General features: G+C 49.6%; 1 protein-coding gene across 2 annotated transcripts; it reads right to left on the bottom strand.

Moving 5' to 3' along the window:
• Positions 1–1,866: 1,866 nt before the first annotated feature.
• Znf668 (zinc finger protein 668) lies at positions 1,867–13,035 on the bottom strand. 2 transcript variants are annotated; one of them, XM_021167536.3, is made up of 3 exons: positions 12,884–13,035; positions 4,474–5,142; positions 1,867–4,081 (listed from the first exon to the last, which is right to left on the bottom strand). In XM_021167536.3, exons 2-3 carry the CDS (start codon positions 5,118–5,120, stop codon positions 2,869–2,871), a joined length of 1,860 nt encoding a protein of 619 aa, XP_021023195.1. In that variant the 5' UTR covers positions 5,121–5,142; positions 12,884–13,035; the 3' UTR covers positions 1,867–2,868. The 2 variants fall into 2 exon arrangements, with proteins under 2 accessions (XP_021023195.1, XP_029335000.1); XM_029479140.2 differs by lacking the exon at positions 12,884–13,035 and adding an exon at positions 12,248–12,689.
• Positions 13,036–13,501: the final 466 nt, after the last annotated feature.

The raw sequence follows: 13,501 nt of genomic DNA, 5'->3' as shown, positions 1-13,501 counted from the left end.
GGCTACACAGCAAAACTGTCTCGAAACAAAACAGAAAAAAAAAAAAAGAAAAGAAAAAAGAAAAAGAAAAAAACCACAACAAAAACTCGATAAAGAACGAATGATAAATAAAATGTGTTGGGCTTGGTGGTATACACCTGTCCCAGCAGGCTGACACTGGTGGACCAAAACTTCCAAGTCTGCCAGGTAGTGGCATATACCTTTTATCCAGGCAGGCAAATGAATCTCTGAGCTTGAGGCTGGCCTCGTCTACAGAGTGAGTTCCAGGACAGTTAGAGCTACACAGAGAAACCCTGTCTTGAAAAACTTAAAAAAAAAAAAAAAGGTTCCAGATCTTCCTGGCCTTGAGAGGGAGTTTGAGGCCAGTCTAGTCGCTGTTTCAAAATAAAATAAAATAAAATAAAGAGCTGGAGCTGGAGCTCATGCTATAGTGTTTACCCAGCATGCCTGTGGCTCCTGGTTCAATTCTCACTACTACACAACTTGAAAATAAGTAATAGTGAGTTCACAGATCTAGGCGTGGACATCTCTGGATCTCCTCTCTCACTCTGCTGGCTGACTTTAATTTTTGTGCCAATTATGTATGTTCTATTCTAGTGCTTTGGTTTTTAGCATGTCAAACACACCACCTGTTTTTTTTAAAAAACAAAAGTATCCAGTCTAGAGATGTAGCTCATTAGCAGAGCAAACACTTACTACATTTGAGACCCTAACTTCAACACCCAGCACCAAAAACTAAACCAAATGAAAAGAGAAAGATGGGTGTCCCGTATCAACTTTGGATTTCCAGATTGGGTTAAAAAACTGGATCCTTCCTATAAGTCAAAATGGTGCACATCAGAGTTCTCGTGGATGTTTTCAAAGCCATCCATACACAGGCAAACATCAGGCTGGTGACAAGCCATGTGCCCACGTCAACTTCTGTTTCCTAGTTGCGACGATGACGTTGGCCATACCAATAAACTCGAGAACACTGGAAGATCGACATGAACGTTACAGGTGGGTTACACAGTGCGGGCAGTAGCCAGCTCTAGGGCTGACACGAACCTCAGACATCTGAGGAGTGGCAAACCCCAAGCTTGGTTTCACTACACTGACCACCAGCTGACATGAAATACAGAGATGGGAGCAAACACACAGGGGAGGAAAACCCTGGCTGTTTTCCCAACAAATGTAAGAACCAGATAGGTGTGCTGGCATGTGCTTGGGAGACTACAGCGGAAGTTCCAGTTTGAGGTCAGCTTGGGCTACACTGTGATTTAATGCAAAAGCCACGAATTTAAGGATTGAACTCGGCAAGTCAACTTCTCCCTCCTAATTCTGTATGCAGAACCCAGAGCCGCACAGATGGAAGTTAAGTGTCCCACCGCCAAGATAAACCTCAGCTGTTAACTTCTGCGTGCGTCTTCTGATGTTGGCCCAGCCGGCCTTGAACTCAGAGACCCTCTGCCTCCTGGGTGGTGCAGCCTACCAACATCTTTTAGGAACAAGTCTGTCCATTGAGGCACACAGCATATGCCCACTGCTGAGGCCGTATATATGATTTCTTCATATAGTTTTAACTTTTCTTTTCATCCATTCTTTTTTCTTCTTCTTTTTGGAGACAAGGTTTCTATGTGTAGCCCTGGCTATCTGGAACTCATTCTGTAGATCAGGCTGGCCTCAAACTCCAACTGCCTTTGCCTCTGGAGTACGGGATTAAAGGCACAAACCATCAAACCCAGTAAAGACTTTTCTAGTAAGGTTCATTGTGGGGGGGGGGTATGGGGGACTTTTGGGATAGCATTGGAAATGTAATTGAGGAAAATACGTAATAAAAAATATTAAAAATTATATATAAAAAAAGACTTTTCTAGTAAGGTTCATTGTATTTCATGGGTTTTAATGTGAAATCTGTTTCCCTCCAAATATGCTTCCTAATTTGTTACTGTGATAAACAGGAAAGACAAGTTTCCTTTTGTTTTTTAAAGTAGTTGGAGAGACAAGTATAGGTGCTGGGAACCAAACCTTTTTCATTGTGAGCCTTAGCCTTAAACAGTGAAGCCATCTTTCCAGCCCCCGAGAAAAAGTAATTGTTTAGCCCCTGCTTCCTAATTGTGAAAGGATGGTAATCAGCAAAGGTTTCATGATCCTGAGTACAGGCTAAACAAAGCCACATAGGTTTGTTCATTGCAGGACTAATACTTTTTTTTTTTAAAGATTTATTTATTTATTATATGTAAGTATACTGCAGCTATCTTCAGACACCCTGGAAGCTGGCATCAGATCTCTTTACAGATGGTTGTGAGCCACCATGTGGTTGCTGGGATTTGAACTCAGGACCTTCGGAAGAGCAGTCAGTGCTCTTAGCCACTGAGCCATCTCTCCAGCCCCAGGACTAATACTTTTAATACACCTTTTAGTCACCAATTATTCTCAGAGGTACCAACTTGGCATGAAAATTCTTTCACAAGACAGCCCAACATATACTTTGGCAATCAATGTATTTCAAGACCTTTTAGGGCCAGGTGTGGTGCTAAGCCCTTGTCATCCTAGTAGCGGGAGGCTGAGACAGGAGGATTGGTTGAGTTCAAGGTGAGCCTGGGCTACTACATAGTGAGTTCTGGATCAGGCTAAGCTGTGAGAGCCTGTCTGTCACCAAGGCCCTTCCAATGTATGCTAGTCCCAGATTTCCATTGAAGGTAAACTGAACCACAATACAGAAGACAGCTTGGGATCAAAGCCAATGCTTTAATGAGTCTCCCTCAGAAGTGCTAACGGCCTCCACTGCCCACAGCTCTTAGTGGACAAGAGTTGAGCTAGCTGCCCAGAGGCAGGGCTTTGGAGACTAGGGATGGGCTTCTGGAGTGTAGTGGAGATCTATAGACTTCAAGCTGACCCTTCTTCTGGCATTCCTAGCAAAGCCACAAGGGGTTCCAGGGGTATGGGGGTCCCGATGGGCACAGGGTGGGTGCGTTCATGTTTGCGCAGATCACTGGCACTCAGGAAAGCTTTGGGACACTGGGGACAGGAGTAGGGGCGCACAGAGCTGTGGGTGCGGCTATGCTTACGGAGCCCAGCCCTGTCTGAGAAGCTCTTACCACACTGAGTGCAGGGAAAGGGCCGGAGCTCTGGGTGTGAGCGCTCGTGCCTGCGTAGCAGTGTCAGTGTGGAGAAAGTTTCTTTGCACTCGCGACACACAAACTGTGGGGGCTTCTCATCAATCTCCTCACCCCCCACCTCCCCTGCATCTCCCAGGGTACTAGGCGCTTCCCCAACGCCAGCATCCTGGCACTCCACATGTTCCACAGTCATACCCACCACTTGCCACTGTGTGGCCACTACACCACCAGACTCAGGTGGTAATCCTAACAGCCCCGCTGGAGCATCCCCTATCCCTGCACCCGCCACGGGGGCGGCTGAGCCCTCACCTACGACACCTACAGGCAGTGCCAGTCCCAGCACCAACTCCTGCTGGGGGGCAGCTCCTGTAGTCTCGTTACTTCTGTGGGTACGCTCATGCTTCCTGAGGCTGGATAACACCACAAAGGATTTCCCACAGGCATTACAGTGGAAAGGACGCTCGCCGGAGTGCATGCGGCTGTGCTTCGTGAGGCTAGCTCGCTCAGCAAATGCTCGCCCACACTCCTCGCAGCGGAATGGCCTCTGTCCTGAGTGCACCAATGCATGCCGCTTGAGGTCCCAGGAAGCCACAAAAGTCTTGTCACACTGCAGGCACTTGAAGGGTCGGTCGCCGGTGTGTACTCGCCGATGCATGGCCAGGTCGGCGGGCTGCCGGAAGTCCTTGCCACATTTCTCGCAGCGGTAAGGCTTTACGCCCTCGTGTGCCCGCTGGTGACGGCGGAAGCTCGAAGGATCAGAGAACATGCGGCCACACCGTGGGCACAGGAAGGGCTTCTCGCCTGAATGTGTGCGCTCATGGCTTTGGTAAGAGCTGAGCTGTGTGAAGCCCTTCCCACAAGCGGGGCAGCGATAGGGTTTCTGGGCTGCATGGATACGCTGGTGACATGTGAGGGAAGAGGATCGAGAGAAGCTTTTACCACACTCTGAGCAGAGGAAGGGGCGCTCACCCGTGTGGGACCTGTGGAATAATGGAGGACCTGGTTAGATTGCAACACTCACTGGGAGAGCCCTACAATCGCCTGTCTGGGAGCTAATTCCCTAAGAGCCACAGAGCTGTACCATGAGTAAGAAATCCATAGAACTTCTCTCCTATGAGCTACCCACATGCCCCTCCCCCAAGACCCTGCAGGTCTTGGACTGACTCCAAATATTGCCTGGAACAGAGGCCAACAAAGCCTTACCCGCTCTCAGGCCATCTCTAGTCACTTAGCTCTGCCACCCAGCCTGATCCCTGTCCAACCAGGCGCTCCCATCTTTAGACAAGTGTCCAGCCGCAGCTCTTCCCACTGGCATAGTCTACTGAGATGCTAATTCCCACTTCTGTCTCCCAGATGTCTCTAGGGATCACACCTTTCGTGGTTGCGTAAGTCCTTGAGCTCAGCATAGGCCTTCCCGCAGCGCTCGCAGCTGTAGGGTCGCAGGCCGGCATGGGTGCGCCGATGCTTGCGGAACACTGAAGGATCAGCAAAGCTCTTGCCGCAGTCAGAACAGGCATAGGGCCGCTCACCTGTGTGCCCACGCTGGTGGATCTTTAGTTTAGAGAGTGTACCATAAGCCTTGGGGCAGTGTGTGCATCGGAAGGGCAGCTCACCGGCATGTGAGGCCAGGTGCACACGCAGGCACACTGGCTGCATGAAGCGGCGGCCACACTCTGGGCATGGGAAGGGTTTCTCACCAGTGTGACTGCGCCCATGGCTGCGGAGCTCAGGAGCTGTCTTGTAGGCCTTGGGGCACAGTGGGCAGGCATAGGGCCGGGGCTTGGCTACTGAAGCAGATACCTTGTCTCCACTGGCTTCCTCGGCCTTGGGCTCTGTATCCACTTTTGGCTGGGCCTCGCTCACCTCCTCTGTGCAGTCTGTGGGTGTGTGTGTAGCAGCATGGCGGGCTGCCCTGGGTGCATTTGGAAATGTCTTTGTACAAAGCAGGCACTTATAACGGCGGCCAGAGCGCTTGTAGCAGGGGCCTGGGGACCTGGCCTCTGTAGCCTCCACTTCCATGGCCTTGGTGAGTAGGCCTTCTCTGCAAAAGAAGCAAAATTAGAGCCAAACCATCCCTCTGTATTTTTCTAGGCTCCCCTCTTCACCAAAGCCCTCTTAATATCTCAGAGGTGACCCTACCTTGAAGGAAAATATCACTTTCATTTTCCATGTATGAATGTTTACTGGCCCATGCCTATGCTTGGTGCCTAAGGCTGTGAGCTACCATGTGGGTGCTGGGACTCAAACCTGAATGGTCTGCAAGGACAGTAAGCACTCTAACCACTGAGCCATCTCTGCAGTCCCAAAGGTAACTGGATCACACCCATACTTCCCCCTGATGCTCCTCAGCCCAAGCCACAGGACCTCTACGTCCTTCCTACTAATGAAGCCCACCTTTGGTACTGCATTCAAGTCTCCCCTGTGATCTGCTCATTACGGGTAGAAAGCAGTGAGGGCCAGCATCACAAAGGACCAGCTCTGTCTGCCCTTAACCTGTTTTCTAAGCCCTTGGCGTTCCTATAATGCCTAGGTTCCACTAGTTCCTCAATGTTCCTTTTCCAGTTCTACCCACGGCCTAAGATCTCCAAATGCTTGGGAAAAACAGACTTGCTCCAGAGAAAGGAGGAGCCAATGTTTAGGCGGGGTGGATGGCTGTGTTTGGAGTAATGGGTCTCCACTGTATGTTGGCCCAGTTCTGGAGGAGCAACTGCTCAGAGAATTCTGACCACTCATAGCTATAAGGCACACCACCCCAGATAGGAATTTTGGTCCATCCTCTGCACTGGAGTCCCTTTTAGTCCCGGCTCTAAAACTCTGGTAGGAGCTCACTCACTCTCAAGGCAGCCTGACCTACTGCTGACAGTCCGAGCCTCTTCCTCAGTTACAACTGATGTGTCTGAGTTAGCGAGGCCTCCTGGGATACTAGCTCTTGCTTAGTCCCTACTTTCTGGCCAAGAGCCCAGACAACATCCACACAGCTGCTCTTAGGATCATAGTTGGGAAAAAATAGGATTAACAGCTGCATCAGTCTTAACACCGGCTCATCCTCCCAGAGGGATGAAGGGAAGAGGATTAGGGTAGATCCTCTTAAGAGAAGCTTAGATGTGGTGCTGGGGCAAGGGAGAGTGGGCAAGGAGAGCCAGGTGTGCCCAGAGGGTGGCAGGCCAGGTTGTGTTCAGAATTGTCCGTCACTGACTAGGATCTGTTTACAGACCAGTGTCCTCATCTGTACACCACAGGAGCTGGGGTGGAGAAGGAGGATGGAGTCCATCCAAGGGGATGAGAGTAGGGTGGCGGTGGGGTTGGGGCCTATTCCAGAAAAGATAATTATAGAAGCAGTTTACCTGGCTGACCAATGGAGCCCCTGAAAGGCTCTGTAGAGTCAGCACCATACCAGGAAGCACTGGGAAGTGGGGGTGGGGTGGGAGAGTAAGATTTGAACCCAGGGCCTGATACAGGCCAGATAAGTGTTCTACCACTGAGTCATATCTCTAGCTTCCTAAATTTCCCCCAAAAGAAACAAAGCAAAACAACAAAACAAATTAAAATAAAAGCCAGGCTGGGAGTGTAGGCCAGCAACAAAGTTCTTCAATGGCACGCATGAGGCTCTGCTTGCTTCATCCCTAGGACAGCTCACATCCACTAAGTACTTGCCAAGTTGCACAGCATCCTAACCTCTTTACATCCCTCTGTCAGTATACAGAGTTCTGTGCAACCCAGTATATTCTGAAGGCAAACCATCAGCTTCAACTCTAAGCCCCTACCACTCCCAGCTGATGTGGCTTCTTGTTCAATTTACTGTGTATCTTAGAACCTCAGCTTTCTCCTCTGCAAAGCTGAGGTAACACCAGTACTAACACATGGGACCCTGTGAGGACTGCTTCCCTCAACTATGGCGTCTTATCAGAAGTCATCAGCTGGGTGTGGCACCTGGCATGAGTCTCACCTGAAATTGGAAGCCCTGACCTCATGTTATAGATGAGAGTGAGTTCTGAGAGTAAAGAGACTTGTCAAGCATACAGCTAGAAACTTAACATGGCTGAGCCTTAACTCTGGGGTTTAAAGTTTTTGAGCTCTTGCTCAGAAGTCTGGGACCAGACTGGAGAGATGGCTCTACAGTTAAGAGCACTGACCGCTCTTTGAGAGGTCCTGATTTCAATTCCCAGCAACCACATGGTGGCTCACAACCCTCTGTAATGGGATCTGATGCCATCTTCTGGAGTGTCTAAAGGCAGCTACAGTGTACTCCTAAGAAGCAAGCCCTCAACCCCAATTCTTCTGAGTCTTAGGCAGGATGCTCTTTAGTTCGAAGCCAGCCTGGACTACAGAGCAAGGTCCTAATGTAATAAAAATAACAAGTGGTTGGAGAGATGGCTCTGTAGTTAAGAGACTTGCTGCTCTTCCAGAGGGCCTGAGTATAGTTCCCAGCACCCACACTGAGTGGCTCACAACTACCTGCAACTTCAGTTCACAGGGATCTGGCTTCTGGCTCCTTGGGCATTTGTAGATGAGTCCAAACACAAAGATTAAAAAAACAAAACAAAACAAAAAAACCCAACCCTTTTGTAAAAAGCAAACAAAAAGAACCATCATCTAATGAAGGTGACATGGACACTGCAATCTGTATTTTTACTTTTGTTGTTGTTGTATTTTTATTTTATTATTATCATTGTCATTATTATTATTATTATTGGGGTGGGTGGGGGGATTGAGACAGAGTTTCTCTGTGTAGCCCTGGCTGTCCAGGAACTCACTCTATAGACCAGGCTGGCCTCGAACACAGAAATCCTCTGGCCTCTGCCCATCGTATTTTTATTCTTTTAAAAGAAAAAAAAGGTCAGAGGTCGGAGAGATGTCTCAGTGGTTAAGAGCACAGAGTGCTCTTCTGAAGGTCCTGAGTTCAAATCCCAGCAACCACATGTGAGTTCAAAACTCACAACCATCTGTAATGAGATCTGACCCCTCTTCTGGGGTGTCTGAAGACAGCTGCAGTGTGCTCACATGTAATAAATAAATAAATCTTAAAAAAAAGTCACACCGGGCGGTGGTGGCGCACGCCTTTAATCCCAGCACTGGGGAGGCAGAGGCAGGCGGATTTCTGAGTTCGAGGCCAGCCTGGTCTACAAAGTGAGTTCCAGGACAGCCAGGGCTACACAGAGAAACTCTGTCTCGAAAAACCAAAAAAAAAAAAAAAAAAAAGTCACATGCTGGGCGTGGTGGCACACACCTTTAATCCCAGCACTCAGGAGGCAGAGGCAGGGGAATTTCTGAGTTCGAGGCCAGCCTGGTCTACAGAGTGAGTTCCAGGACAGCCAGGGCTATACAGAGAAACCCTGTCTCGAAAAACCAAAAAAAAAAAAAAAAAAAAGGTCACAGGTCAGAGAGATCGCCAAGCAGAGCACTCACTGGCCTTCTAGAGCAATGGTGCTCAATGAGTGGGTCTCCAATGGCTTTGACAGAAGTCACCTAAGACCATCCGAAAACACAGTAGTTACATTAGAATTCATAACAGTAGCAAATTACAGTTAGGAAGTAGTGGGGTCACCCCACCATGAAGAATTGTATTAAAGGGCAGCAGCGTTAGGAAGTTGAGAAGCACTGGACTAGAGGCTATGAATCCAGTTCCCACATCCATGCTAGACAGCTCACAGTGGTCAGGCTCCAGTGGACTGGACACTCCCAACCCCACTGTTGCTACACCCTAGTCCTTTTCTCCTCCTTTTTTTGTTTTTTTTCCTGGTTTTTCTTTTTTTTTTTTTAACAATTTTATTTTATTAATATATGTAAGTACACTGTAGCTGTCTTCAGACACTCCAGAAGAGGGAGTCAGATCTTGTTGTGGATGGTTGTGAGCCACCATGTGGTTACTGGGATTTGAACTCTAGACCTTCGGAAGAGCAGTCGGGTGCTCTTACCCACTGAGCCATCTCACCAGCCCTTCCTGGTTTTTCAAGACAGGGTTTCTCTATAGCCCTGGCTGTCCTCAAACTCAGAGGTCCACCTGCCTTAGCCTCCCCAGTGCTAGGACTTTAGGTGTGTGGCACCAAGCATATTTACTTGTATGTATGTAGGCATGCAGAGGACAACTGGGAGTCAGCTTGTTTTCCAACTTGTTGAGGTGGGTGGGGTCTCTCCTACTGTTGCTACACTGTGTAATCCAGGCTAGTTTGTTGACAAGCCTCTGTAGTACATCCCCCTAGAGCAGTGCTGGATTACAGATGTGTACCACCAAAGTTAGCTTTTGCCTGGGTTTGGGGGCTTGAACTCAGGTTGTCAGGTTTGTATGGCTAGTGTTTTAACAGGCCAAACATCTCTGCAACCCTGAAACTGGTACGTTAAACAAACTCTCACCATTCCACTAACAGCTAAGAACTAGATACATGAGCCAGGATATAAAAGGGGAAAGTACTTGCCTGACAGTGTGGGGCACTGGGTTCTACTCTCAGAAACACAAACAAAAGAAAGAAACAGAGAGGGAGGGAGGGAGGGAGGGAGAGAGGAGAGGAGAGGAGAGGAGAGGAGAGGAGAGGAGAGGAGAGGAGAGAAGAGAAGACACATCTTTTAGATCTTCAAGTACTTCTAGGAGGGAATCATTTTTACTATAACTCTATATAAAAATCCTCACAAGGCAGAAGAGTCCACAGCTAATTAAGATGCTCAGCTCTTCCAACCCTAGAGCTGGAGCTGGAGCAGGACTCTATACAATCACTCTTTGCTCACTTAAAATTCTTCAGCAAAATCAGGACACTTCCCAGGACAAAGATCAGTACTTCCCTCTAACCCATCTCTCTCCTGCTCAGCTCTGTCCAATTCCTCACTTCCACCACTAGGCTCCACACCTCCAGGCCTCCTGTCTTCATTCTAGACTTCAGTTCCTTCCAACCTCAGGTCATTTGTACTAGCAGTTCTACAGTGGAAACTGCTACCCCTCAGTCTCCTGACCTCTGTATCTCTGTATTTAACTCTTTGGTTACTTTGGGTCTTGCTCCCACACACTTCCTCTATTAAGGCTGTCTTTCTTTTTTTCTTTAAAGACTGTATTTCCTCTCTTCGTTTATGTGTATGCACACTCACTAGAGGGCAGAGGACAGCTTGCAGTCAGTTCTCTCCTGTTCCTAGATGGCTCTAGGAGGCTAAACTCAGGTCACCAAGCTTGGTCATCTCCCTCCTCTAAGAAGGCTTTCCTGGGTGCTGGAGAGATGGCACAGTAGTTAAGAGCAATTGTTCTTGTTCCAGAGGACACAGATTCGTTTCCTATTACCCACAAGGTGGCTCACAAACACCTACAACTCCACTTACAGGCATCAGGCATACACTTGGTGCACATACATACATGTAAGCATAACACTCATATACATAAAAAATAATGGCCAGGCGTGGTGGCTCACGCCTTTAATCCCAGCACTCGGGAGGCAGAGGCAGGCGGATTTCTGAGTTCGAGGCCAGCCTGGTCTACAAAGTGAGTTCCAGGACAGCCAGGGCTACACAGAGAAACCCTATCTCGAAAAACCAAAAAAAAAAAAAAAAAAAAAAAAAAAAAAGGTTTTCTTGTCTACCTTGTTGGAGGGGGTGTGCAGGATCTTACTATGTAGCTCAGGCTGGCCTTGATTCTTCTTCCTGCCTTAGCCCCCTCAGTGTTGGGATTACAGCTGTGAATCCTGTACTTTGGCTCGATGTCTTTCTTTGTGGCACTGTTTGGAATTTTTAGCTTTGAGACAAAGTTTCACTATTAGCCTCAGCTGTCCTGGAACCCTCTCCTGAGTGTTATGTTACTATGTGCACTACCACACCTCATACACTCCTTTCAGATAATGATATGTTTATCCTAACTACATTTTAACTTCAAAGACCTTTTCTTTAAGGTGCCTGCTTCCTGCTATGGACTATACATCACGTGTATTTTATGCACACTGAACTGACTTCTCAAGTTCATGTCCTGATGCCTTAGAAGCCTGTTATAGCTGAGTGTCTGTCTTCTTCTAAAATTCTTATGTTGAAGCTCTAACCATGCCAAGACTGTGTTTGCAAACAAGGTCTTTTCAGAAGTAATTAAGGTTAAATAAAGCCCTAAGGGGAGAGAGCTTCAGGCTGGAAGCTTAGGTTCCTGTTCTTGGGGCTCGCAAGATGCCCCAGTAGGTAAAGGTGTTTTCTGTCAAGGCTGACAACTTGAGTTGTATCCTCAGGACCCACATGATGGAAAGACAGAACCAATTCCAGTAAGTTGTTCTCTGACCTCCACACATGTGCTACAAAAACACAGAAAAGAGATAACACAGAAAAGCCAGGCAATTACCATAGACTTAGCTGGTATTTGAAGCCAAGTAGTCAGATATGGACATTTCTGCCATCTGTCCCCTTGACTATTGTAGCACTAGCATATGTTATTACTTGGTTCTTAATTTTTCACCTCCAGCAATCGGGTCCAGGGAACTTTGTTCTACACACTTGTTACTCCAAAACTGGTGACTGAGAGCAAACTTCTGGTGGAATTCACACCCAGGTCTATAGCCTCTGCCTCTTCCACTGTAGGAGTTTGTGAGAGTCAGTCACCAACTATTTATTAACTTAAATGCCCCATCTTTACAAGGTCACATGGTTCAAGTATCACCCTAGTACTCCAATTTGTTTACTGTTGTGATGAAACCCAATGAGATGACATTTTAATTTCTCACAAGTTAATGAGACTCAGTGTCCCCAAAGCTGGGGTTGAGGGAGCAGCGCAGAGGCATCTACATGTAAGCCTCAAATAAGTCAACATATAAGCCTCCCAAACCTTGAGCCTTTTGATGAATTGATGAACTGTGTTGTGAATGTTTAATGATATCCTAGGCCTAACAACCAGTCGGCTCACATGATCCCATTTTTCCACCCTCAGTTTCTGTGGCAGTGTGCACTCTGGTCAGCAACCTAAGCTCCATCAACAATTCACAAACTTAACCACCTCCATATGCAATTCCCTTTGCCCGGGAGCCAGCCCTCCTTTTCCTTCTCCCACGGGAAGATACTTGCATGCTTCCAATACTCCATTCCCCACAAGAATAATAACGAGCTGTAAGATGAGGGATGCATCGCGCTCGGGGCCTCAATTTCTTCAGTGGAATAGGGTCCCTGAAGCATACGGGAGTTTGCAGGGCAGTAGGGCCTACCAGACTCTCTGAGGAGGGACAAGACCTGCAGAAACCCAGCGCTCCTCGCTCTCTGCAACCGTGTTTGTGCGGGTGTCCTCGCCAGACAGGCAGCCCCCGCAGAGCGGGGCTGTATGCTGACTCATTTGGGACTAAACCCTAGGATAACGTGGCTTCGGCGAGCGGAACAGGACAGAATGAATGAAGAAGGAAGGCATGAAGAAATGAATGGACGGAGGATCCAGAGCAGGACAAAGACCTGCAAAATGGCGTTCTTTAGGACCGCGGGAGGGGCGGGCAGAACCTCGGACTGGGAGGGGGGCGCGCAGCCGCCAAGGACTCGGCGACGAGGCCCTCGCCACTCAGACAAAAGCCCGGAACATGGCGGACTCTAGGACCCCCGGGTCCGCGCCGAGCAGGGCCGGCAGTCGCGTCCGCTGAGCCTGGGCATCCACAGCGCTGACCAGCGGGCACCGGGCGGGTTCTAGGACCTGCTGGGCCCGCAGCCCGCCGAGGCCGCTCACGGCTCGCCCCGCCCGGGATGCTCGCGCCTGGTCAACTTCGTCCGCTCGGCAGCACACGGGAAGCCGGGAGCACCCCAAACCGCGTCGGGGTCCGCTGCCCGAGCCCCCGCGACTTCCCGCCGGCGTGTCCTACCTGGCTCCGTTCTCGCAGGCTCCGCAGCTTCGGCGGCGGTGCCGGGCGCCGACGGAGCTAGGGACACTCGGAGAGAGGCAGGCGCTAGGACCCGGCGGGAGGGCAGGGGCAGGGCCGCCGGGCAGACGGCGGAAGTGGAAGGCCGCCTTCCTTGCTCGGGAGGAAGGAAAAACTTAGGGAAGCAGCCCCGAGCCTGCGGAAGCAGAGAAGTATCTTGCGAAGGGTTTCTGGGTGCTGAGGGGCTGGGACGCCGGGCCGATTGACGGCGGACACCCGCCAAGTCGCCGGAAGCGTCTGCAGGAGCTAGGAGGTGGGACGATGCGGAGAGGGCGCTCGGGCTTTGTGGTGCCCGCGTCCGTGTCGAGTCCACATTTCCTCTAACAGCGAGGAAAGGACTCAGCGAGGATCCCTCCACGCCAGCCCTGGGAAGAGGCTTTTATGGAACCTCGTGAAAAGTGTCACCAAAGCGCCGTAGCCGGGGCTGCAGGGTCTTTCCTATGACCGTGCTGCCCGAATAAGCACGCGAAGGGTTTCAGCAGCTCTGGACGGAAGTGTGGCTTAAATCCATCCGAACGCCGCGCCGACCTGCGTGGGCGGAGCCAGAGCTGCGCCCGCAGC

Source organism: Mus caroli, unplaced genomic scaffold (assembly GCF_978045245.1).
Source record: "Mus caroli unplaced genomic scaffold, Mus_caroli_1 scaffold_8, whole genome shotgun sequence".
NCBI lineage: Eukaryota > Metazoa > Chordata > Mammalia > Rodentia > Muridae > Mus > Mus caroli.
This window is presented reverse-complemented; position numbering and strand designations above follow the sequence as displayed.